At 48.0% G+C, this 24,257-nt stretch overlaps 2 protein-coding genes across 3 annotated transcripts in view; both read right to left on the reverse strand.

The window, feature by feature from the left end:
* Positions 1 to 519: 519 nt before the first annotated feature.
* On the reverse strand, positions 520 to 15,499 carry Txlna (taxilin alpha). Its single transcript, XM_055610885.1, has 11 exons — positions 15,396 to 15,499; positions 14,700 to 14,871; positions 13,561 to 13,908; positions 12,024 to 12,115; positions 7,816 to 7,986; positions 6,725 to 6,919; positions 6,255 to 6,374; positions 5,970 to 6,044; positions 5,373 to 5,465; positions 4,534 to 4,629; positions 520 to 3,926 (listed from the first exon to the last, which is right to left on the reverse strand). The coding sequence occupies exons 2-11, from the start codon at positions 14,863 to 14,865 to the stop codon at positions 3,600 to 3,602; spliced, it is 1,683 nt and encodes a 560-aa protein (XP_055466860.1). The 5' UTR covers positions 14,866 to 14,871; positions 15,396 to 15,499; the 3' UTR covers positions 520 to 3,599.
* A 4,481-nt stretch (positions 15,500 to 19,980) lies between these two features.
* The window catches only part of Kpna6 (karyopherin subunit alpha 6), a 30,869-nt gene continuing 26,592 nt past the window's right edge, over positions 19,981 to 24,257 (reverse strand). For both annotated transcript variants that reach the window (XM_055610986.1, XM_055610987.1), the window contains one exon: positions 19,981 to 24,233. In XM_055610986.1, the coding sequence (XP_055466961.1) occupies positions 24,046 to 24,233 (188 nt within the window). In that variant the 3' untranslated portion in view covers positions 19,981 to 24,045. The remainder of the gene's footprint in view (positions 24,234 to 24,257) is intronic.

Genomic DNA, 24,257 nt, shown 5'->3' on the forward strand with positions numbered 1-24,257 from the left:
TACGGGGCAAAAGACAGCTTGGAGTGCATTCTCCCCACCATGTGGGGGAGCGGCTTCACCTGGTGAGGCACCTCGCAGCTCCCCTCCACAGCATTCCCACCCTGTCTTTAAGACAGGATCTCACTTCGGCACTTGCTAGTCTGGAACACTCTAAGCCCATCAGGCTAGCCTCAAATAGACATCCTCCTGTATTGGGACTAAGGGGATGCTCCTCGCCCTTGAGAAGGGTTTCAGTATATAACTCTAGCTGATGTAGCCCAAGGTAGCCTTGAACTCAAGAGCAATAATGCCTCAGCCTTTCACTGCTGGGATTATGGGTGTGTACCACACCTTACTGAAATTTAAAAAAAGTCTCAAGTCTTTGATGTTCTATGGCAAGAGCAAACACAGCTCAGGCAGGACAGTCTGAAAGATGCTGGATGCCAGGATACTGCCATGGCCACTTTGAAGATCCATACAAGTTTATAACAATGGAGAGGACTAGGATCCAGAAATACCAAATGATCTGATTAGCAGAGATACAAGTAAGGCAACAGACTATTTAATGTGTTGTAAAATACATCAATATCAAGTCCCTGGCTTTTGTGAATATACCAAAAGTAGACTGGTAAGGGGAGAAAGGAAGGGGGAAAGCTGTCAGCACAACCTTAAACAAGTGTGGGTGGCAAAGGAAAGCAATTATGGGGACAGAGGCTGCCCTCCTACCCCACTGGTCAAGAGGGGTAGTCAGATGCCCAGCAATCCACCCTGCTATTGAAGTGGGAGGGCTGGAGCAGCTGCCAGGAGGCCTCGGCCTTCCTGCAGACACCTGGGCTCCACTGGCCTCCCTAGGAGTAACATGATGGGGAGGGTTAAATAACCCATCTTTACAGGAAAACATTCTTACACAAAGTGCCTGAGCTCTGCCCATGGTCCAGAAGCCTCATGGAAAACAAAGACAAAAGGGCTGCTGACATGGTGTACACAAAGCTCTCAACTGGACAAGGACCTAAATATCACTGTTGGCGAGTAAGCCAAGGGCCTGGGCTCTAAGCTGCACCCACTATGGTCCTCTAGAAAAAAGCTAACAATCTAAGAAACCAACACAGCTCTTGGTCCTAAAATGAGGTCATGTGCATGGGACTCACCCAAGTGAGGAAGGCACTGGCCCTCACTCACAGACAGGCCATTTCCCTGCAGCTGGCCCAGGCTCCTGGGCTGACTTTGGAAAGCAGAGCAGCTATGGTGACGGTTAAGATTTGGTCAGTGGAAAAAGAAAACAAAACAAAAAGTAAGAGCCGAAAGGTGGTGCACGCCTTCAGTCCCAGCACTCAGGGAGGCAGATGCAGGCAGATCTGGGAGTTCCAGGCCAGCCTGGTCTGCAAAGAGTCCAGAACAGCCAAGGCTACACAGAGAAACCCTGTCGCAAAAAACAAAAACAAATTTGGTCAGTGGAGAGGAAGAGAAGGAAATGATTACCATCTATACATCGCCCTGGTTGCCTACAAGTGGATGGAGACATTAGCCAAGGTTCTACTGATGCTCTGTAGCCTCCTAGCCTAGCAGAGACCCAATGGCTGCAACCCCTGTACAGGCTTTAAGAGGTAGCTGAAGTGAGGCAGGCCAATTCTGTGGGCCACATCAGGCTTTTCCATTTTCAAGGAGGCAGAAGATGCCTTATCCTTACACCTCTGCGACCTAGCAAGCCCCATGGGTTAACAGTTCAGATCTCAGCCTGGATAGGGGTCACGAGGCCTTACTGCATCAGGAAGAACACTATGATTTCCAAGGGCGGGAAAAAAAACCTTGGGAGAAATTCCACAGGACAACAGATTCCAGCTGGAGATCACAAAGCCTCAACATTCACACAGCTACTGGGCACCCTGAGTGAACAAATATACCAGGGCAGCAAGTACTCGAAATGGAGGTGTCCAACATGGGGATGGGGTAATAATTTGCCATTTCTCATTATAAGCACGTGATGTTCTCCCTTAAGACTTTTAGCTTTTGGTCTACTGAAAAAAGGTCCTGCTTCCTAAGCCCAGACTGGTCGGGAGTTCACCATCCTGTTGAGTTCTGGGATTACAGGGATCCACCATACATCCAGCTCAATCTGAATGTGTGTATGTGGAGGCTCAGGGGCTAGTTACAAAAGACAGGAACGTGCAGGATAGATAATGCAATAGTTGAAATACAAGAAGCAAAATTTCATCCAATATGGTCCACTTGGCTTAGGCAAGCTGAGCCTCAGCTTCCAACTGTTACTCCAGAAAGCCGCTGTGTAAACTGGCCAACACCCTGGCAGGTGTGCAACAAGAACTCCTGCACAGAGCGGCCACAAAGGACACAGAACATTGTGAGGGGGGTGGGGAGAAGGCAAACACAACTCCCTGCAGTTGTTTTGGTCTTGGGATCAGTCTGTCCTTACTACTTATTCACCTACCAGATACCTCTCCGAGGCTCAGGCAGAAGTGAAATACAAGGACTCATTTTTTTGGCCAAGAGAGTGCTAGGAAATGGCACCAGAGCAGGCCTCAAAAATTGCTCTTCTAAGTTGGGAGGGGAGAGGAGCAAAAAAAGCGCCCATAAGCCAAGAGGCATCTGGAGCTGGGGCCCAGCAAGGGGCACATGGAGACAGAGACGGGAATTAGTGGTAGCCTCCCAGGCTGACACCCATAGGCAAGTTTGTGGCAAAGCCATTAGAAGCCTCTTCCTTTCGCTTCATCATCTCATCTTCCCAAACAGGACACCCTGTCACCCGTATGGCAAAGGACCCTGACAGGCTGGCCAGGCACCTGGGACCACTGCTGGAGTATCCCTTTCTTCCTTCGGAGATCTTTAATACAAACTCTAATGCAAAACAAAAACAAAACCCTCCAAAAAAAATCCTTTGGGTGACCTTTTGTCAATCATTGTGCAGGCTAGAGGCACCTGTGAATGATAAGGCTACTGAGAACTGAGAAGCAGCACTGGCCTGGCCCTGGCACTACAGGGGGAAAGCTGCCTGAGGGGCCCTTCCCATACAGGCACACCCTCCAGCTTCCAGGTCCTGGGCAGGGAGGGAACCCAGCTGCTAGCTGTTTCCCACAAAGGCGCTGCCAGGGATACCATTTCCAGGTTAAGAGAAGCAATGGAACCGCCGGGGCAGTGACAGGAGCCCAAACTGCCCAAGTTCTGCTTACAAGAGAGGAGTCCAGGCCTGGGTGTTTCCACTTGTCACGAACTCTGAAAAGGGCCAAGAGGGGTCTGAACCTCCTACCGGGCAGGAAAATGTTCAAGTCATTTGACCTGCCGGCTTACTGTGATGGCAGCTACAGATGATATCTCATAAGACTCTTCAGTTGGCAGAGAAGTCACCAACCTCATCTGTATACCTCACCCTTGATGAAAGTCCACAGAACACCTACAGGTGTCAGCTATGTAACTGCATGAGGTCTTGCACACCCGCCCCATCCAGTTAGTAAGACTAACCCACAAAATTCAAAATTGCAAAGTGTCCAATGCCCTCCAGGTCAGAGCACCCTGGCCTCAGCACTGGGCTGCTCAGCGTGGGAGCCTTGAATGGACCAGGCCTGACTGGGCTGCTGCTCCCTTCCAAGCATGCCCAAGCACCATGATCTCTAGGCGGTGGCAGAGGTAGGCTCCCGGGGCCCTGTTTGGCCTACTATTTCTGTGCTTGGTGCTCCAGGGCAGCCAGGAGCTTCTGTGGCCCTTGGAGAGCTGGATGGTTGAGCTCCAGGACTCTCAACACCTTGTTCCCTGGAGGCAGTGGCAGCCTCTGGCCTCCGCTCAGTGCCAATGTCAGTGAGGGAGGCCTGGCCACCAGCAGTTAGGTCCTGTACCCTCTTGTTCAGATCATTGCGCTCTGTCTGCAGGGCTCGGCACAGCTTCTCCAGCCGCTGGATTTTCACCTGTAGGCCTTCCAGCTCTTTATCCCGGAGAGTTTTCTAGGTAGAGAAATGGAATGTCCAGTGAGGCACTCATTTCTTCACACTTGCGCAGCTGAAAACCAAAAGCTGGCCCCTGTAGTAAACAGTCCTAGTTGCAGGTGTGACTTTGTCGCCAGACAACATATTCCTCTACTTTTCCACCAGATGGCATGGCAAAGCACTGGCACCTTGAAACTGTCTCAACTGTTTAAGGACTACTGACCAACCTCAGGTCTCAGAAGAAGCAACAAGTATCAAACACTTGGGAGAACTACCTCTTGCAAAAAAATAAAAATAACAGAGCCATCTGTTACGTCTGGCTCCCAGCTCTTGCTACACCAGTGTCAGTGTCTGTCTTGTACATGACAAGCCAGTCACAGCTCTCTGGGATGTTCTCCATGTGACCACACTAACCATTGTACCCACTGCTTGCTGGTCATCAGCTCTGCTCCTCTGGGCTCCACAGCCCTGCTAAGGGCAGCAGCCAGCACTGTCACTGCACTTGGATAAATAGCCTGGAAATGCAGCCCTACTTCATGTGTGCAGTGTCACTGACAGAAAGATTCGGAGGAAAACACCTGATGGACACCAACTGGAGCCAGCCCAGCCATCCCCGTCTACCCACCTCTTCAGCCATCTCCAGCAAAGCCTTATTGCTGCTCTCCCACCGGGACCGATACATGGTGGTTTCTTTCTCCAGCTTCTTGATCTTCTTTGTCATCTGTTATAACACAGATGGAAGAAAAAAGGTTGGAGTTAGGCTGTCTTCACATCTAAACCAATTGAGAGCCTCAAATGAAGTTGACCACTGAGGGGCTGACAAGATTGCTTAGGAAGTAAAGGAAGAACTTGCTGCCAAGCCTGATAATGAGTGCCATGCCTGAAACCCACAGAATCAACTTCTGCAAACTGTCCTTGGACCCCCATGTGCATTCTGTGGTGTACATATTCCCCATACACACACACCTCCCCCCATAATGTAGAGATACTGTCTCTAAAGAATAATTATTTTTTATAATTTTGTTATTTTTAAATTTTATGTACATTAGAGTTAAGGTGTCAGATCCCTTGAAACTGGAGTTACAGACAGTCGTGAGCTGCCATGTGGGTGCTGGGAATTGAACCTGGGTCCTTTGGAAGAGCAGGCAGTGCTCTTAACCACTGAGCCATCTCTCCAGCACCCAAGGATAAATTTTTAAAAAATGTTTAAAAAGGCCACAATTGAAGCCCTAGTAGAATGTATATTCTCTGCTATTTAAAATTCCAACATCAATAATGAAATAAAATCAAATAATAGAAGAAAAAAAAAAAACAAAAAAAACCAAAACAAACCCTAAACCCCACAAACTCTCCCTTCTGGGAAAAGGAGAGGAGGCGATCCCTTTAAGCACCTCTTTTTGATCTATGAACCGCTCCTGAGGCACCCCACCCGGAGGGCTTCAATGCTGAGCCCTCTGTGGTTACCTTTTCCATTTCCTGTTTGAATGTGGTGAATACTTCGCTGCTTTTGGAAAGTGTATTCTGGAACTCCTCAAACTTCTCTGTGTACAGGGCAAGCTGGATGAGAGAATCACAGGTGAGGCTGGGTTTCTCTGAAGGCTCTTCTGGACAACACAATTCAGCTAGGTCTTTGGCCCCCTGATAAAAACATTCTACCAAGATATCATTTCCCAGTAAAAGCAAAAGCCATGTACACGATGGATATGTTCCAACAAGAGAAAACGTGAAAGTAAGCTTTTGGAAGAAGTTGGCATGTGGAAACAACAGCTGGGCTTGGTGGCCCACGCCTTTAATCCCAGCACTTAGGGAGCCAGAGGCAAGTTGATCTCTGTGAGTTCAATGCCAGCCTGGTCTACAGAGTGAGTTCCAGAATATCCAGGACTACACAGACGAACCATGTTTTGGAAGAAAAAGACACACACACACAAAACCCCACATAAAATAAATAAAAGACCTGGCTGAGACCGACACGGTAGATGGCCTAAGGGTCTTGCTTTCACCCCCCAGAGACGGGCCCCTGTCAAGGTGACTCGGAAACCCCAGGTCAGGCTGTGCTCTCACCTGCTGCTTCAAGTGAGCCTCCTGCTGCTTCATCAGCTCGCACATCCTCTGGGACTCCACTGCTTCTTTCAGGAGCTATTTGCAAGACAGGACCCAGAACCTGTCAGCAGACCCTGGTGTGCGTGGCCTTCTTTACACAGCACTGGACCCACTGAGGACACCGCCCTCACTTCTGTATGCACAAGCAGCAAACCTCTCCCTTCCATATGAACTAGACCCTGAGCTAAGCCAGAACCCACCCACTTCTGTGTAGTCCCCACCACAGCCCTGGGGCCAGAGCCTCACAAACTCCTTCTCCCGCTGGTGCCGCTCCTCTGCCTCCTTCAGCATCTCCTGGGCCTGCTGGAGCTTGGCATCCACCAGCTGCTGCTGCAGATCCTTATGTTTGAAGACTTTGTCGATATGCTGTAGAGAGGGCATAAATGGGGCCTGCCTGTCAGGAGTTCCCTTTCAAGGACACCACAACTCTAGGAAAGAAGGCACTTCATCCCTTCTCATCCTAATCCCAATGTCCTTGGCAAGGCTCCTCCCGCACCTCATTGTGTCTGACAAGGACACGGACACCTCCACTCTAGAACTGAACAGTCCACAGATCTAGGTCATGCACTGGAGATAAGCACTGGGGGTCAAATCTCTTCTTTCCATTTCAGTTCCTTGCCACGTGTAACAAATCTTTTGAAGGAAGAGCAAGAACAGGCCTGCTGAGGGCTGCCCCCGTCCCTGGCACTCACTACAGCTGGCCACCATCACCTCACCTCTTCACGAAGCTCGTATTGCTCAATCAACTTCTTGAGTCTCTCAGCCAGCTCCATATTCTCTTGGCGTAGCTTGGAGTTTCGCTCATTATGCTGTTCCATCTGCAGCTGAATGTCATTCAGTGTCACCTGGAAGTGTGATGTCACCTCTTTGCGCTTTTCTTCCTCCTCACGGGCTCGCTGCACACCTTCTTCCTGAAGAGGGGAAGCCAGCCCTCAAACCATCACCCATAGCTCCCAACACTGCACAAAGCTTCCCTGACCAGTCCATAGTCTTTGCCAACAGCATTCCTGGTCCCAAAATAAGGAGCACCTAGGCTGCAGGATATCATAAAATGGGGTTTCCTAATGTGCCCCTCTGTAAATCAGGAGTTATCAAGTGACTCTCTCTCTCCCTAGAAAAACCCAGAATACATGTTAAATGCCACTCTGAGGCAGCTTGGATCTCCTGAATTCTTGTTTCCAAATTCTAGATTAAGTATTCCTGCTTGTTTCAATTTGTGTTCTGGTTTGAATGTGCTTTATTCCCTCCTGTTCCCACAGAGAACAAGATAATAAAATTCAGTACTATTCAGGGCTGGCAGAGTTGTGAAAATTAGGCAATTAGACACTGTTCATGGGGTTACATTTTAGCTTGCTGGATGCATCCTCTTGAGCACTTTTGCTATACCATATATTCTGGTCATGTTCTGTTTCTGTCTCCCTCATCACATTCTGAAAGCAGTGGAGTGAGTGCACCAGTTTATAGACTAGAGCATCTCAAAGTGTGAGTCAAGACAGATCATTGTGGGTTTCAGTGTGTGTGTGTGTGTGTGTGTGTGTGTGTGTGTGTGTGTGTTTTGAGACAGCTTCTCTGTGTAGCCTTGTCTGACTTGGACTCTCTCTGTAGACTAGGCTGCCTCAAACTCACAGAGATCTACCTGCTTCTGTCTCCCCAGTGCTGGGACTAAAAGCATACAGCACCACACCAGCTTTTTCCCACCATTAGTTTTCCTATGTAATCCAAGCTGTGCTAGAACTCACGGTATAGCATAGCTGCAGCTGCTTTCCAAGAAGAAAGCCCACAAAGTCCAGTGACTGAACTGGCTTACCTTCAGGGATCGGTTGTGGCGCTGCAGCTCCCGGCACAGGCTCTCAAGCTTGCTTCGGGCCAAGACAGCCTTGCTATGCTCGCCACGCAGATGGTCCTTCTCCTGCACAAGCTGGCTCTGCTTCTTCTGCAGAAGCTTCATCTGTTTCTGTGAGTTCCGGTGTTCTTCCAGCTGAGAGAGGAGGGCAATGAGTGTCGGGAGGGGTATCACACAGCTCTGTAGCTACTCCAGCCACCACAGCTCAGACAAGAGCAAGCTCACAGACAAAAACCACTAGAGCTTGTAAGCCCCCGCAGTACCTTCTCAGACCAACCCAAAGGCCCGTCTTAGGGAAATGAGAATGAATGCTCACTAAGACCAGAAGTCAGATCTCAGCTTCTATCCCAGGTCTGACTCCATAGACACACTGTACGATCACACGGTCCAGACTTGTTGGCTGTCCACACTCCATCAGTCAACTAATCTGCGACCATGTCACAGATTGTCAGCACTGGACTCCTTTCTCAAAACACCGTTTTCTCACAACTGCTACTCTCTCACTTTTTTTTTCCCCCTGAGACAGGGTTTCTCTGTGTAGCCTTGGCTGTCCTGGACTCAACTTGTAGACCAGGCTGGCCTTGAACTCACAGAGATCTGCCTTGTCTCTGCCTTCGTGCTCCGATTAAAGGAGTGCTGGAATTACAGACATGCACCACCACATCGAATTTCCTTTGGTTTTCTGAGACAGGGTTTCTCTGGGTAACAGCCAGCCCCTCAATATCTTGGAACTCACTCTGTAGACCAGGCTAGTCTTGAATGCAGAGATCCACCTGCCTCTGCCTCCTGAATGCTTGGATTAAAGACGCCCACCATCACTGCTTTGCTATGACTATTACTTTTCTTTGTGGCTATTTCCTTGACAGAAAGTCCTTCTAATTCTCCTGACTCTACAGTCTTTAACCCCTTCCACAGACCTAATCCTTTCCAGCATAGCTCCTCCTCCATGAGGACATCCAGCCTTGCAAATCAACCCATGTAAAAGATTATAATCTTCTAGTGGGGGGTTGGGGATTTAGCTCAGTGGTAGAGCACTTGCCTAGCAAGCATAGGCTACAAGGTTTGGGCCTCAGCCCCCGGGGGGGGGGGGGGGGGGAGAGACAAAATAATCTTCTAGTGGCCACACTAAAAAGTAAAAAGGTGAAATTTAAACTTTCTTTTTTTGAGACAAGGTAATGCCATTTAACCCATACTGTCCTTGAACTCACTAAGTAGACCAGGGCTGATCTCTAAATTTATAACTCTCTAGCCTCAGCCTACAGATTACAGATACCAACCAGCCTGGAGATTATCATGCCCAGCTCTGAAATCTAACTTTTACTGGAAGGTGTTGAATAATTTACCCAGACTGGCCCAGCACTCTACCAATAAGCTTTAAATATTAGAATTTCAAAATAAAATCAACTTGAGACAGTTTACATTTTTATCTTAGGTCTCTAAAACCTGATGTAGTTCCCACACCCGAGCAGACCGATATCAGACTAGCCATGTATCCATTAGAGAGGCTGTTGTCTTGGGCAGCACAGTTCCAACTCTGTCAGTCCAGGCCAGGACTACCACAGTTTCCTTAGGTCAGTATTTATGGTCCTCACAGTCTCTAGACTTCCAACCTACTGACCGTTCATTCTGTTCTACCTGACTCACCTTCTTACCTGACTTAGTAATATTAATGAATATTCTACTGACTTGGCCCCTTCCTGTTTATGTTTCACCAGTACTAAAGAAATCCTATTTAAAGAGTCTTCCTCTAAACTCAGATATCAATCCTTGAAAGACTTCCACCTGGCCAGAAAAGCTACCACTTTCTCCTGTGATCTATACCCTTTCCGACACAATAATTTTTCTCCTCTTCACATCTCTGCTCCTAGATACGGTCCTCATTCTCATTTCTCAGAAAATCCAGAAGAAACCTGAAGAGGAATTTTAATTTACAACATGGCTGTTCTGGCAAGAGAGGACATCCAAAGATCTTCTAGGTCTGTGTGATCAGGCTGGAATACACACACCCCTTTAATCCAGGAAACAGAGGCAAGCAGATCTGAGTTCAAGATCAGACTAGTATAGAGCAAGTTTCAGGAAAAGAAAAGCTTAGGTCCAGGTGTGATGGTACATGCCTTTAATTATAAACAAAAAGGTAGAGTTAGTTTGTAGAAGAAAGCACCCATGTTTGAAAGCGATGTCTAATTGAGTGGCAGAAAATGTGGCAAATCAGAGAAAGAGTTGACAGTATAGGATATACCCAACTCTCACAAGAACAGAGAGGAAAGGGCAGCTAATTAAGGGCAACACTGAGAATGAGGAGGGGAGAGGCAGTTTTACCTGGACTAATAAGAGACAGGTTGCAGAGAGAGAGAGAGAGAGAGAGAGAGAGAGAGAGAGAGAGAGAACTCAGGTGAAGACCAAATGAGCCAGAGAATGAAGAGCCAAAAGATTAGATCAGATTGCTGAAGTTAGTTTGAGGCCAAGCAGAGCAATTCAGAGGTCCAGAGAGAAGCCAGATTGAATAAGTCAGCTGGGAAAGGAGTTTGAGCCAGAATAGCTGAGTTGAACCAGCCAGCCCAGAGCTCAGGAGGAACAAGAAAGGGTGAGCTTACTCAGCAGTTAAGTAGAGAGGCTGAAAACATTCTCGGGTAGATTGTACAGACGCTAGAAGCTTCTGGGACTAGTCCTAGGTTAGCAGGAGGCAGTAAGCCCGAGACAACTGAAACAGGGAAATAAAAGTTCCTTTTACAGAAAGCAGGGGCTCACCAGCACAGCTGGCTCCCTCTCTGGTGGAGCACTCTCCTTGTGGGCTAGGTCTTAGCTCTCTCGTATATTTAGCACATTATCCTTGTAGCTCTATTGCTCCTCTTTTGCAGTATCAATGTTTCCCTAGTTAAATCCTTCCAAAGCGAACTTTATCTTCTCTGTTCTTTCTGGAACTCGGTAGCCCAGGCTGGCCTTGAACTCAAGAGATTCACATGCCTCTGTCTCCAAGGTGCTGGGATTAAAGGTCTTCACAGGCTCTGGACCTCTTTTAATTTTACTTAAAGTGTGTTGGTGTTTGCTTTCATCTATGTCTAATCAACACCTGTGTGCCTGGCACTCTTGGAGTCAGATCGCCTAGAATCAGAAATAGATGGTTATAGATGGCTGTGCTGCCTTGTGGGTGCTTAGAATCAAACCCAAGTCATCTGGAAGAACAGCCACTGTTCCTAACCCGAGCCGTCTCTCTATGTATCTATGTATCTCTCCACCCCCAAAACCCACTCAACATTTTTACAATGAGAAAGGTGGCACGACCACACTGGCATTTTTTTCAAGACAAGGTTACATAGTCCAGGTGAGCCTTGCGTTCTTGATTCCTCTGCCTCAAGGAATTAAGGTATGTATCACTAAGCCTGGCCCACAGCTGGTACTTCTCATGATCCAACAGAGACCACTAAGGAAGACTTTTTTTTGATGTTTTGAGACAGGGTTTCTCTGTTAACAGTCCTGGCTGTCCTGAACTCATGGTCTTGGACTCCCAGAGATTCACCTCTGAGAGCCTCTGGCTCTCAAGTGCATGCTGGAATTACAGGTGTGCGCCACCGCACCCAGCTCCTTGTCTCCAGAATTGAACCTGAACTGGATCAAGCTCCCAGAGCTAACTTTCACTTTACTTGGAACTAGGAGCTGAGGAGGCAAAAGGCCAAGTGCTATCACAGAGATGACAAACCAGAGGTGAAACACGTTGGAGAGATGCATGTAGAAACACAAAGATACAACCACACAGCAGGGCATGATGGCGCCCGCCTGTAATCCCAGAGACAGAGGCAGGCGGATCTCAAGTTTGAGACCAGCCAGGTCTACAAGAGTCCAGGATAGCCAAGGCTACACAGAGAAAGCCTGTCTTGCAAACAAACAAACAAAAAGACATGACTCCACAATATATGGGACTGACACCAGGATTCTAGCACCTGGGATCATTCTTTGAGAAACTGACCTATGAGGTTTCTCCTCTGTCAGCCTTTAAGTGGCTGACTGAAGACTAATTTCTCATGTAACAGGTTAGAGTGGGAGAATTAAAAAAAAAAAAAAGTTAACAGGAATTAAGGCAGATACCTGTTCCTGCACCCCAGCCCCTACCCTAGGTAGCATGTGACTTTCCAAAGGCAGGGAGGGGACCAGGAGGGAGAGGGGGAGGGACTGACCAGCTCGGCATACTTCTTGCACAGCGCAGCCAGCTTCTCCTCGGGGGTACTCAGCGTGTTCAGTGTCTGCATCAGCAAAGTGATCTCCTTCCCTGGAAGGCACAGGGAGCAAAGACATGCACCCCGTTCTTGGGGCTTCCCTCTCAGCTCAGGCCTACAACCCTCACTGGCAGTGTAATTTTCCCTGTTAGACTGGCGCTTCGTTAAGAGCCGGGACCAGCTCACCCCTGCAGCTTCACTGCCCATTACCACTGCAACTTAAGTAGTGGCTGTAGCGCCACTACTTATCAGATGAGCGGGTCAGTCTCCTTGGTAAGCACAGCTGGTGAGAGGAAAACCTATTTTAAAACATTATCAGCAGGAAAAAAGTAAGCCTGCTGATAAATTCAGGGCTACCGTTTCAGCACAAAGGTCCTTCTGAACAACAACAAGTCTGATATTCCTTGAAAAATTAGACATTGCTACACAGTTATGTTTAAAATGAATGTCTCTTTCATAGGCAATTCTATGACTTAAAAAAAAGGCAAAAAGTTTATCTTTTAAGTTAGCACAGGTAACAAATGGAGGGAACAGGGACAATGACATGGTTATGGTGTCACCTAGCCTAGGTATTTTTTTGATAGAGGGTCTTGCTATGCAGCCCAAGGTGGCTTTGAACTCATCCTCCTTCTGCCTCTTTTTCTCCTAGTTCCCTGTTAGTCATAAACTACCACACCCAGATCAGTGGATGCTAAATTCATATTACCCCAGCCCTACTCGTTAAAGAATTGCCATTGCTCCCTTTTTATTTGTTTGAGATAAAGTCTTATTATGTAGCTATCTTGCCTGGAATTCAAGAGATCTACTTGCCTGCTTCTTAAGTGCTGGGATTAAAAATATATACCATCATGCCTGGCTGCCATTGCCTGCTTCTCAGTCAGGAAGCCTTGCAACTGTTTTCCCTGTACTCAGACAGACCAGCCTCCTGAACGGTCAGCCTTGGAAGGCCCAAGACATTAGCATGGAGACTGCCCATCCAGCAATGGATGGCTCTTGCTTGGCCTGTATTATTTTGGTTGCCAGTTATTCAGCTAGTCAGTTGAGAGTGGGGGACTAATCAAGCCGGAGTCAACTTTTCAGATGAAGCGGGCCCTCTCTTGATTCTCAAGAGGTCTGTGGCTTTCCTGGCTTATCTTGATACTTGATATTACAACCTTGGTGTAGCCCGATTCTGTTTCCGTAGAAAAAGGGAAACTAAAACCCAGCAGTGGGGCATGAACATGCGTAGGTGAAGCAGAAGCCTAAGTGTGGTGCTAGCTGGCACAGTGTCTACTTAGGCCTCCTGTTCTCCAGACCCTCATAGAGAGAGCTGGACAGAGTCCTGCCTCCACTTGCTCCCAAGGCCAGGAGGCCTTGCCCAAGTCAATGATCTGAACAGCTCAATGCTATGACCCTATATTCCTGCCTTTGATTAACCCAGGGGATGTGTGGTCTTGAGAAGCAGATTTCTGAGTCCTGACAGGGCTACTTCCCCTCACCAGTAGCTGCCCTCTCTCACCCAGACCCTTGGCTTTCTTCTTTTCTTGTGGCCTTCGGTGGTCTCGGTCTCCGACCTCATCACTTGCTCGGATCTCTTCTGTACCAGGCTCCCCCTTAGAGGGCTCCTTCTCGCCATTGACTACTGGAATGCCTGGCTCGGGCTCCCCATTCCTTGCTTCGTAGGTTCGGGACTTCTCGGCATCTTCCGGCTCAGCGGGCTCACCCTGTGCTCCCTCTTCACCTGCGCCTCCCTGATTGTTATCCACACAGTATGTACTCAGAATATCTTCCAGCTGCCTGCTCAGTTCCTCAGAGACATCACAGACGGCCCCAGACTGAGCTGCTTTAGCTGCTTTAGCTTGCGCTCCTACAGCAAGAAAGATTAAGACACAGAATGAAAATAAAATGGTTACATCAATGGCTTGGATTTTTTTTTCTAGGCCCAGATAAATGCACTAGTTAACAACTTAACTAGTTTGGGTTAAGTTGTTTATTTGTTTGAGGCAAGGTCTTTCTACAGAGCCATAGCTGCCCCAGAACTCACAATGTAGACCAGACTGACCTCAAACTCACAGAGATCCTCCTCCCTCTGCTTCACAAGTGCTGGGATTAAAGGCGAGGGCCATTATGCCTGGCCTCAATTTAATTTTTTTAAACCCCAAGTTTACTTATAAAAATGATACAATTATTTCTTATTGACACCCAAACGTACTTGTTAAGACCATAAAAGACAACGATGTAAAGCCTGCAAGAGGGATGGTTAGCATGTAGCAGAAGCTCCTCCCCCCAGCTTTAATCCATCTTTTCCCTCTCAAAACCCATTCTGGGTTATTTTTCTAGTTCCTCAAATGCCTCAAGTACGAAGGACAATTAATCCTCACTGGCTGGCAAGTGTTTTTCTGGGAATATGACTTTGCTTGTGGGGTGCCTCATTTGATTGTCATTTGGCTTAAACCAGTCAGAACATGCTCCCAACGTTCCGTTCCAGGGCTAAGAGTGGGAAGCTCCATCATGTCCCCAGAAAACACGAGGATCACACAGAATGGGCATTGTTTCATTCTATACTTCCTCCTTCCTGGGTAAACACTGGCCTCAGCAGCAAGGCCAGTACCAGAAACTCCTCCCTCTGCCCAGTGGAAAAGCAGAGCTGGCACACACCCTCGGTCTTCCCAGGAGCCTGGCTTGTGGAACCTTCAGCTTCCGCCGCAGGAGCTGTCTGTCTGGGCCGTCCTTGGGCTCCTTCTGGCCCTGCTTCCCGTTGCCCCGGACTGCTCTTCGGGTTGGAGTGTTTAGCAGGCCCATTCTTTTTGTCTTGGTTCTTCATTGTAATCTGCAAGGCCAGAAAGGGGGCAGACCCTTTAAGGACACAGTTGCTATTTCCTAGACTTCAAAATTCTTCACCACCTAGATCAGAAATCTCAAAATCAGGCGCTCGAAGCTTCAAACAAATTGGCCGGCCTTGGCCGGAGATTCCAAGGTCCCCTGCAAAGGAGCCGGCCCTGAGAAGAGTGAGGGAAGAGGCCTTTCTCCCGAAAGCCACTTCCCACCACCACTCGGCTCCCTCTCGGCAGCCGGAGCTCAGGATTGGCTCAGCGCCGCAGACTGACGTGGCGGGATGCTCCAGTCCCGACCGGACCCCCGCCCCGCCAGGTCCCACGTGGGACTCCTCCCCCTCCCCCCAACCCCCTGTAACCGCGGAGGCCACCCGCACCCCAGCTCGTCCCACGGCACGCATGCGCAGCGCGGCGGCACAGCCACCGACCCCGCACGGAATGGGTTGTTCCTCTGCAGCCAACGCGTCCTGGGCCACAGACCCTCTGAAGAGCTCGTCCCGCCTACAGCCAAGAAACGTACCTCAGCACGGACGTCCGACGGCGGCGTTCCCCGTTCTGGCCGAGCACCGGAAACCCGGGTAACCGCTGCCAGCAGGACAGCCCGCTCCTGCCGCAGCCAATCAAATGCCAACACTGGCGCGGAGCTTGCTGGGAAAAACGAGGCCAGAGCGGCTTTGGAGGCGGGAGTGGGAAAGAACTACGAGTCCCTTCATGCGTAGCGGCAGGGAGCCGCTCCCGAGATGCAGCCGAAAAGAGTTTAGATGTAGGAGCCAGATATCCTGAGGGTCCGAAATTATGTCATTCGGGTTAGAGAGTCGCAAATGGGCGTCATCCTCCTTTCTAGTGCAGAAGCTATGATTGGCCCTTAAACCTGGGCACTCTGCTATTTTTCATACATTCCATGTGAACCTGTATGACTAGGACCTCTGAGGACTTGGAAGTCTGATAGAAGGCTACGCTGGATAGTAGGTCTTTATTCCACGTCTAAACCACTAATTTGTTAGGTGCCTAGCGTTCTTTCCCCCTCTTTTTCAGGAGAGGGTTTATAATAATTCACTTACTGTGTTCTCTTAACTCGTATCTAATAGTTTGGTCCTCATAATTACCCAGAGAAAGTACAGAAATACAGAGCAGCATGGAAAAGACTGTTGTTTGAAAACTTGTTTGTTTGAGACAATGTCTCATGTGTAGCCTTGGCTGGCCTGGAACTCCGTATGTAGATCATATTGGCCTTGAACTCAGAGATCCTCCCGTCTTTATCTCCCCAGGGCTGGGGCTAATGGCAAGAGCTACCACGATCAGCTAAAGGCTAAATACTTTTACGTTTAATTAATATTAAGCAGTGATAGCAGATTCAAAGCTGAAAGCCTGACACCAGGACCCATCTGTTTTGTTTTGTTTTGTTTTTTCTGAGGCAGGGTTTCTCTGTGTAGACCTGGCTGTCCTCTAATTCAGATCCACCTACCACCTACCATCTTAACCATTCTCCACCCAGAAGAAATAGCCACCATCACAGGCCTTCTCTGAGGCAGTTTACTCCCCACCTTCTGTCATTACTAGCTTGGCAGTAACTCCCTCAGGAAGGGATTGTAGCAGAGGGAGTTTGGCTTCAGGTAGATTGGTCAACTCTCACCCCACCACCCCTGCCCCACTTTCTGCAAAAGTCACATGCGTTCACACATGGGCTTAAGTTTTTAAAAGTTAGATTTTTCTTATCTTTGCTGTGTGGGTTTTTGGTTTGTTTGATAAGGTCTTGCTTTATGCTGCCAGCTGGCTTGGAGCTCTCTATGGAGAATCAGGCTGTCCTCAAACTCACAAAGATCTGCCTGCCTCTACTCGCCCCCCTCACCCCTGGAGTACTAGGATTAAAGAAAGGCATGTCACCACACCTAGAGAGAAAGCATTTTAAGGCCCAGCTCATGGATCACTTTAAGAGCCTGTAATTTACCCTAGCTTCCTAGGTCTGCCTAGGCTCCTTTTATAGCTAGCCATGAAATCTTGAAATTACTGTTGGCTAAAGGCTGCAGTCTCAGAGGCTAGAGACAGGCTCTAGAGACAGAGATAGACCATGTTGCAGATTGTGCTAACTGGATGTTGTTTTAGGGTTACTAAATGTTGGCCATTTTTCCATAGTGGCTCAGAGCAGCGCTCTGTCTGTTCAGATGTAACTTTGGGGGCAGTACTGTACAAAGAGCTCAGTGGCACTGCATTTCACCTAGAATTATCAACGCTCAAACAAGAACGCAAGTAAAAATTGCCAGCTTACTGGGGAAACTGAGTCTCAGGCGTGTTTGGAGTAAAGGTGTTTGTAAACCAAAACCCTGATTACTTCTCAATAAACAGTGGAAATCTCTGAAGAGGTAGCATCTAGATCAAGATTCCCTACAAAGAGGATACTCTGGAGCAGAGGTTCTCAACCTTCCTAATGCCAAAATTCTTTAATACAGTTCCTTATGATGTGGTGGCCCCCAACGTAAAATTATTTTCATTGCTACTTCATAATTTTAATTGTGAAGTAGCCATCTCCAGCACTTTGTTATTTTTACTGAAGGTGTACAAAGCAGTAACTCTCTCCTTTGGGCCAACCAAGGAGGATATAGTTAAGATTATTTAGTTTAGTCTTGTAGTCATGGAAAAGTTGTTCTAGGTGGACTAGAGCTGAAGTACAAAGGGATGAAAACTTCATTTGTTGCCAGTTTACCTGGCTTTGGGCCAGGACGAATAAAGACCAGCATCTAATGCTGGCAGTTTTCCGTTAGTGTCAAGTTACTTTTTTAAGCCAGTGCCAGTAGTTAATTTTTAACCTTGCCATTAGTCACAAACAGCTTGTGGCTCTTCATCATCAATGGAAATGAGTTACAAGCTTGGAGATTTTCACTATAATGTTTGTAACCTGCTTCCTTTTTATATCTTTGTGTTAGGGACTTAGACAAAGCCATTGCCATTACCCTTGAGCTATACTCTAAACCGTCTTTCCATTTTGAAGCAGGTCTCAGTATAATCTCATTCTGGCCCAGGCTGCTTTGGGGATTTTTTTCCCCATTTATCTATTTAATTTGTATATATAATGTGTATGTGTGGGTGCGCAGGTGTCACACTGCTCGTGTAGAAGCCATAGTTCCAGGGCTTAGCAGAGTGTGCCCTTACCTGCTCAGCCATCTTGCTGGTCCTCCTGGCCTTGAACTTTGGATCCTTTGTCTCCCAAGTAGCTCAGATTGAGGCCTGGGCCACCAGGGGCAGCTTGCCTGCTTCTTAAAAAATGTTCAATCTGTGTCTGCCAAGGCATTGCCAATCACTGATCATGTCCTTTGTCTCCAGGGTAGCTGACATTGATATCAACTGATGCCTGGCAAGTAGAGGGCATCCCACCTAGTCTTCCTCTCGGAGGGCTCTTTACCTATGATTTATGAAGCCCTGGTTATGGCACGCAGCAACAGAGGAAAAGAAGAGAAAAGGAAATAAAATTATCTGACTAAAACCACAGTATCTTCTGACCAAAACCTTGCTTCGGGAGGCAATCAGTTTTAAGTTGCTTCACTAATCTCTAAACTGGAGGTGTCTGGTGCGAAGTGATGCTGAACCAGAAGAGACCAAGAAGATATATAGTAAAATGGGGAAAGAGTTTTCTGGGTCACACAGAAACTTACGGAGTTAATGGATGTTCATAATAATCTTGGCTGTGGTGACGGCTTCATGGGTATGTCTCAACTTTTCAAAGTGAACATTTTAAACATACAATGTATTGTATGCCAGTTTGTTTCAATAAAGCTAATTAAAAAAAAAAAAAAAAATCCAGAGGAGCTGGGAAGCTTAGTTAGTAAAGCGCCTACAATACAAGGGTGAACAAGTGAGTTCTGTAACACCCAGATTTCAAAGAGCTGATGCCATCAGGGTGAGATTGTAAATCCCGCACCAGAGAGAACACAGCAGGAGTCCTGTGTCTAAAGGGCTGTCTCTGCCCCCCCCCCCCCCCCCCGTGCATGTACACTTGTAGGCCCCTTCTGGCCTTTAAACCCCTAGACTCCAGCAGTTCTGCCTTAGCCCCAGCTTGGACAATAGACATACACCATCTTCCAGCACCCTGATGGACCTGTCATTCCCACTGTTGAGGTACAAATCAAATTTATAACCTTTTTTTAAAATTTTTTTTTGTTTTTTTCAAGACAGGGTTTTTCTGTTGTAGCCTTGGCTGTCCTGGACTCGATCTGTAGACCAGGCTGGCCTCAAACTCACAGAGATCTGTCTGCCTTTGCTTCTGGAGTGCTGGGATTACAGGTGTGTGCCACTGAGGCTGGCTCTTCCTCGGGTCTCGCTATGTAGCACTGGCTGTCCTGGAGCCACGTAGACCAGTCAGACCTTGTCCACACAGAGGTCCACCTACCTGCCTCTGCCTCCTGAGGGCTGGGATTAAAGCACCACCCACTGCCCAGCAGCCTTTTTTCTTATTATAAAGAGGTAGGGACTCATGTAGCCTAAGCTGATCTTGAGCTCACTAGGCAGCCAAAAATCTTGAGCTTCTGCTCTTCCTGGCTCTCCCCTAGCAAGTGCTGGGGTTATAGCTTTGTGTTACCATGCTGGCTAAAACTCAGTCTCACACAGCCAAATCTTATTTAGTATTCGACAGCAGCACTGATACTGGCTTCAAGATTGTGATAAGTAGACTTGGTGTTTTTCTTTATGGGAGTGCTGGATCTCAAAGTCACAAAACAAAAGTTGATGTGATAATGCCTGCTGGTGGTTGGCTGGGTGTGATCAGTGCTTTGAGTTCCTTAAGCTTTGGCAATTATCAAGGAGAAACTTAAATGACTATCCCTAACAGCCTGATAAAACTGTCCCTCTACTGACAACCTAGTGCTCTTACCTACTGAGACATCTTGACCCATGTCAAGATGTTTTTGAGGCAGTGTTTCATGTAGACAGGCTGACCTTGATTTCTGGTCCTCCTGCCTCTACAAGCCAGTGTCTGTTTTACATGATACTGAGGGTTGGATCCAGGGCTTCATGCATGCTAGGCAAGTACTCTGCCATCTATGCCGTCTCATGTTTGCTTCCCAGGTCTCATGTTTGCTTCCCAGTCTGTCGTCACTCCAAACCAAAGAAGACCATTTAGAACTTTGCAACAGGTTTTTATTTTTGCTTTGTATCTATTACAGTGTTTGTAACCTAAAGAAATACATTTTCTCTTCAAATTTGGATGTGTATATAAATATCATTTGTCTGGACTCAGCACACTCAATGCCATGGTTTCTTGGCCTTTTCTGCTCTGAAATCAAGCTTTGTTTGTCTACCCAGGGGCCCTGAGAACATGAAAAAATAGAGTTTACAGTTCTTAGAAAAATAAAAGCAAATGAATTTGGAAAGCAAAACCTGTGAGGATTAAATTCACCTTTCTAGGGTTCTTACCTGGAAACCCAAGCTGTCCTTGGGCGATGTTCTGTCTGCTGGGTAGCTGCACCCACTTCATTTAATAGGTCAAAAAAGGCATTTCCCAAAAAAAGCTGGCTAAAAAAAAGCCAGCAACCCTCCAGCTTGAGGGTTCATGGTGCAAATCCCTGACACAGGGTTCCAGGCAGTGTCAGACTTCCTTCACAGCTCCCTGCACATGCTGTATCATTTTCTTCCCTAACCTAAACACGAAAACCAGACCCACAGGAGCACAGGGCTAGTGGGCACCAGTAAGTGCGAGTGTGAGCATGAGAAGTCAGGCTGGCCTAGAAGCAGGTAGGTGAGCCCAAGGCCTTGAAGGCCCATCACACGAGTCTTTCCCCCTGGTGTTCAGGTTTCCCAATTTACGGCTGCTTTTCTCACAGCCAACTTTGGTCCTACACATACATTAGGCTTCAAACAAGATGCCCTCTCAAAAGGAAAGTTAAGTTTTCATTCAGATTCAGTTGGAGTTGACCTTAGATTCTTCCCTTGCCATGCATGTCTTATTCTGGAGTGGGACTAGGGGATAGACAGGGAGATTGAATCAGTTATGAAGGCCTTTGGCCAAAGAGCAGCTAGTATCCACCCTATGGATCCTTAGAGGGGCAAATTCTCTTTTTGTTGCTTAACAAAAGAATACAAAAAGTAAAACAGAACAAAAATACTGGATGAGGTTGGTCTAGAGTGTGCCAGAAGTCTGTCTCTTCCCACTCGCAGGGAAGTGCCACTTGAGGCTGCCACTGCTCAGACGCTCCCATGGCTCAGCACACTGAGCCTTGCACCCTTCCCCAGCCTGCTAGGGAAGCCTGCCACCATCCTGTCTCCCTACTGGTTTTGGAGGGACCTGGAGAAGCTCGTTTTTTGCCTTTGAGAAATTAGCATCTGAGCCTGAAGACTACCGAAGAGGATGGTTACCAGTGAGCCTGGAGAAGAGATGAGGTCTGAACAGAGAGAGCAGAGGCCTTCAAAGAAGGGTGTGGAGAGTGGGGAGGGTGGAACTGCTAGGTCTACAGGCAGAGAGAAGCAGACACAGCTCCTCCATGCAGGAAGTGTGTCTTTTATTGGTTTCAGAGAAACAGAAAGTCCATGTTTAAGAAGCCTCTTTCCCTCTCCCTCAGACTCCCTCTTACAACAGCAGCTATAACCTGTGGTTAGCTTTAGAACACAGGCTCCTGGGAGATGACTTCCAGGCGCAGAAGGGAGCAACAGTAGGGACAAAGTCCCAGGTAAAGGGGAACACCAAAGGTCTCCAAAAACAGGTCACCAACACCTGCTCCTTGGTGCCAAGCAGGCCAGGATTCAGGTGGTTACACCAAAAGGCTGCAACCAACATCAAGGCCTGTAGTCACCGGGGAGAGCCAGAAACTGAAGCCAGTGTCTCGGACCAGGCCGGCCGTCACTAAAGCTGATCTTGGTGTGGAATGCTAGAGCAGCCAACCAACCAACTTCTTCCATGTGGTACGGGACTCAGGTCTGAAGACAGATACTGGAGAGGGTGGGGAAAGCAGGATGTTTATGTTTCATGCTGAGAACCTGGCTCCCATGTCAGGGCCTTAACTGTCGCTTGAGATGGTCAGAGTAGATCCCACTGCAGTGTTCTACTCTTCAGACAAGGGTGGTGATGGTGTCATGCAGGGCTTTTCTTTGAACTAGGAGCACAGTTTGTAGGCCAGGTAGAAAAGGCCCTGCCCCTTGCCTTCCCAGAAGGCCAGAGGGTGAATAAATAGGATTTGACTGGCCAACGTGGTTCAGTGTTGGTTAAGTTTTCAGTATCAGCTGACAACCCTGGATTACCTTTCTTGGAGATGGAATCTGGAGCAGGGGGGCCTCAACACTAAAGGAAAGACGGCAGATGGAACCTGAGTTTTAGATCTGCAAGTGTGGGACACAGGTTTCCTCTGAGGCAAAGGGAGATCTGTGGGAACAGGAGTAAGGATGCTATTTCTGGAGAAAGAAAAGTGTAGACAAGAGTAGGACATGTCTGCTTCACCACCCCGGGGCACTGTGCTGCCAGCTCCACAGGTGGTCTACCTAGCTGACAATGCACCCCACTCCAGCTCCCAGAGCTTGGCTTTAGTGTAATGTGGAACCCACTAAACATAGGCCAGCCTCTGAGGCATTGAACTAGCTTTACTCAGACAGAAAGAAAGGCAGCTGTATAACTGTCACAAGAAAAGGAAACCCAAGCCAGATACAGGGATGCTCAGGAGAGAGATGCCGAGAGCTCTTATCAAAGTATCCAGGTCACCGAGGTTCCCTGACAACAGGGGGCTGGTGTGTCGTGACTTATATGGGTAACAGTGACTGACACTGACTTAGGGAAGGCAGGCTACTTTTTGCTCAGAAGCAAGGACCACAGCAGCAGACTTCACTGGGCCTTGAGGCCCCCCTTGCTCCCTTCAGGTTGGGGACAATCAGACCCAGCTGATTTACTTCATAAAGGCTCCAGAGGTGAGAGCTGGTCCCAAGAGGGGGCTCAGAATACAAGTGGAGAAGGACAGAGTTCAGTCCTCCGAGCTGGAAGCTTCTATGTCTCTCTCTGGTCTTCCTCACAGTATCCCACTCACAGACAGTTTGTCCTCCCAAGACCAATTAAGACTGACCTACTTAAAATATAGACTATAAAAAAAAAATACACAACTTTTTGACATTCTCTCCTTTGGAAGTAAAATACACATGATCCAACTATGGCAGAAGGAAGAAGAAAGGCCAAAGGCAGGGATTCATGACTATCCCAATACACGACACTAACTCCAACCTCCTCTGCAACTTATGGGTCATCAGAGCAAGGACTTTCTCCTCAGGAGAAGGAAGGACCACAGCCCCCCATCTCAAGCTCAGGAGAAAACACAGCCACCTCAGAGGTTCATTCGACTCTGAGGTGAATTTTCAAGTAAACAAATGAAGTTGGGTCGCACCATTTAGGAGGTGGAGAGGAAACAGGATCAGTAGCTACACAGGGGAAGCCCTGTCTAAAGGCCTGTGCTCCTCCCTTCCACTCCCACTGGTATAACTGCTCCAGGAGAGTGACATGGGCCTCCCAAACTAAAGAGGTCTTAGGCATAGGGTCAGAGGAGGGAGAAACCTTTGTCTCATGGGGGCCTCTCCATTAGCCTCTGTTTCCAGACAATGCTGGCAGCTGGGTTCCTAAAACCAGCTTTTTGGGAAGAGTAACCTTAATACAAGAAAAATGTGCAAAAGAAAAATTAAATAATCCAAGCGCACAAGATTAGTGTTCGGTCAGAGCAAGAACACTTTGTTTCGGCCTCCCCCCTCCCCTCCCCACTCCCACCTCTGGAGTATTCCATCTGCTCAAGTACCCAAGAGTTATACACAGCAGGGCAGAGAACTGGGATGGATGAAGAAAGATAACTGGGAAGGAAGTCACCACTAAAGAAAATACAAGAAAAAAAAATTTAAAGGTGCAAATTGATTACCTCAGTCCTCCTTTGTCTACCCCTGGGCTCCTGGGTTAAAGACATGTGTGCAGCCAAAATAAAGTGTACGGAAGAAAAACCCACACGTCCCCTTCTTGCCACAAAACCCAACGTGAGCCTTGTATGGTTCTGTCTGTCCAGAGGGTGCTCCCTCCAGGGAAGGAGACGAGCAGGTCAAGAGCACAGTCTCCAGGGCAGCAGGTGTGTGGTGGCTGCTGGCGGGGCAGCTGTTTCCTGCCCACCAGAAGGCTGCTCCTCTGCTGGCTGGTGGTGCTTCCCATGCCCTCCCCTCCCCGGAGGCTGACATTATAGCTGGAAGCCCTCCATGGGGGCCTCAGGCTGCTGGAAGATGAATTGCTGTTGCGTTTCATCCACCTGGGGAGCCAAGCTGCTGTCATCATCTTCTACACCAAAGTAATGCTCAATGAGGTCAAAGGCCTTCTGGTAGATTTCCTGGTTCTCATGGCTCTGGAGAAATTCAATTTTATCCAAGCCTGTGGCGAGAAGAAACACTTATG

The sequence above is a fragment of the Psammomys obesus genome, unplaced genomic scaffold (assembly GCF_907164565.1).
Source record: "Psammomys obesus unplaced genomic scaffold, mPsaObe1.curated_primary_1811, whole genome shotgun sequence".
Taxonomy (NCBI): domain Eukaryota; kingdom Metazoa; phylum Chordata; class Mammalia; order Rodentia; family Muridae; genus Psammomys; species Psammomys obesus.

What these genes read in the sequence shown, in the direction of transcription:
- Txlna (XM_055610885.1), bottom strand. Translation starts at nt 14,865, where the DNA reads ATGAAGAACCAAGACAAAAAGAATGGGCCTGCTAAACACTCCAACCCG. An exon ending in GCAAGAAGTATGCCGAGCTG is followed by an intron (nt 7,987 to 12,023) that starts GTCAGTCCCTCC and finishes CTCCTCTCTCAG; the next exon opens with CTGGAAGAACACCGGAACTC. An exon ending in AGGCTCACTTGAAGCAGCAG is followed by an intron (nt 5,466 to 5,969) that starts GTGAGAGCACAG and finishes TCTCTCATCCAG; the next exon opens with CTTGCCCTGTACACAGAGAA.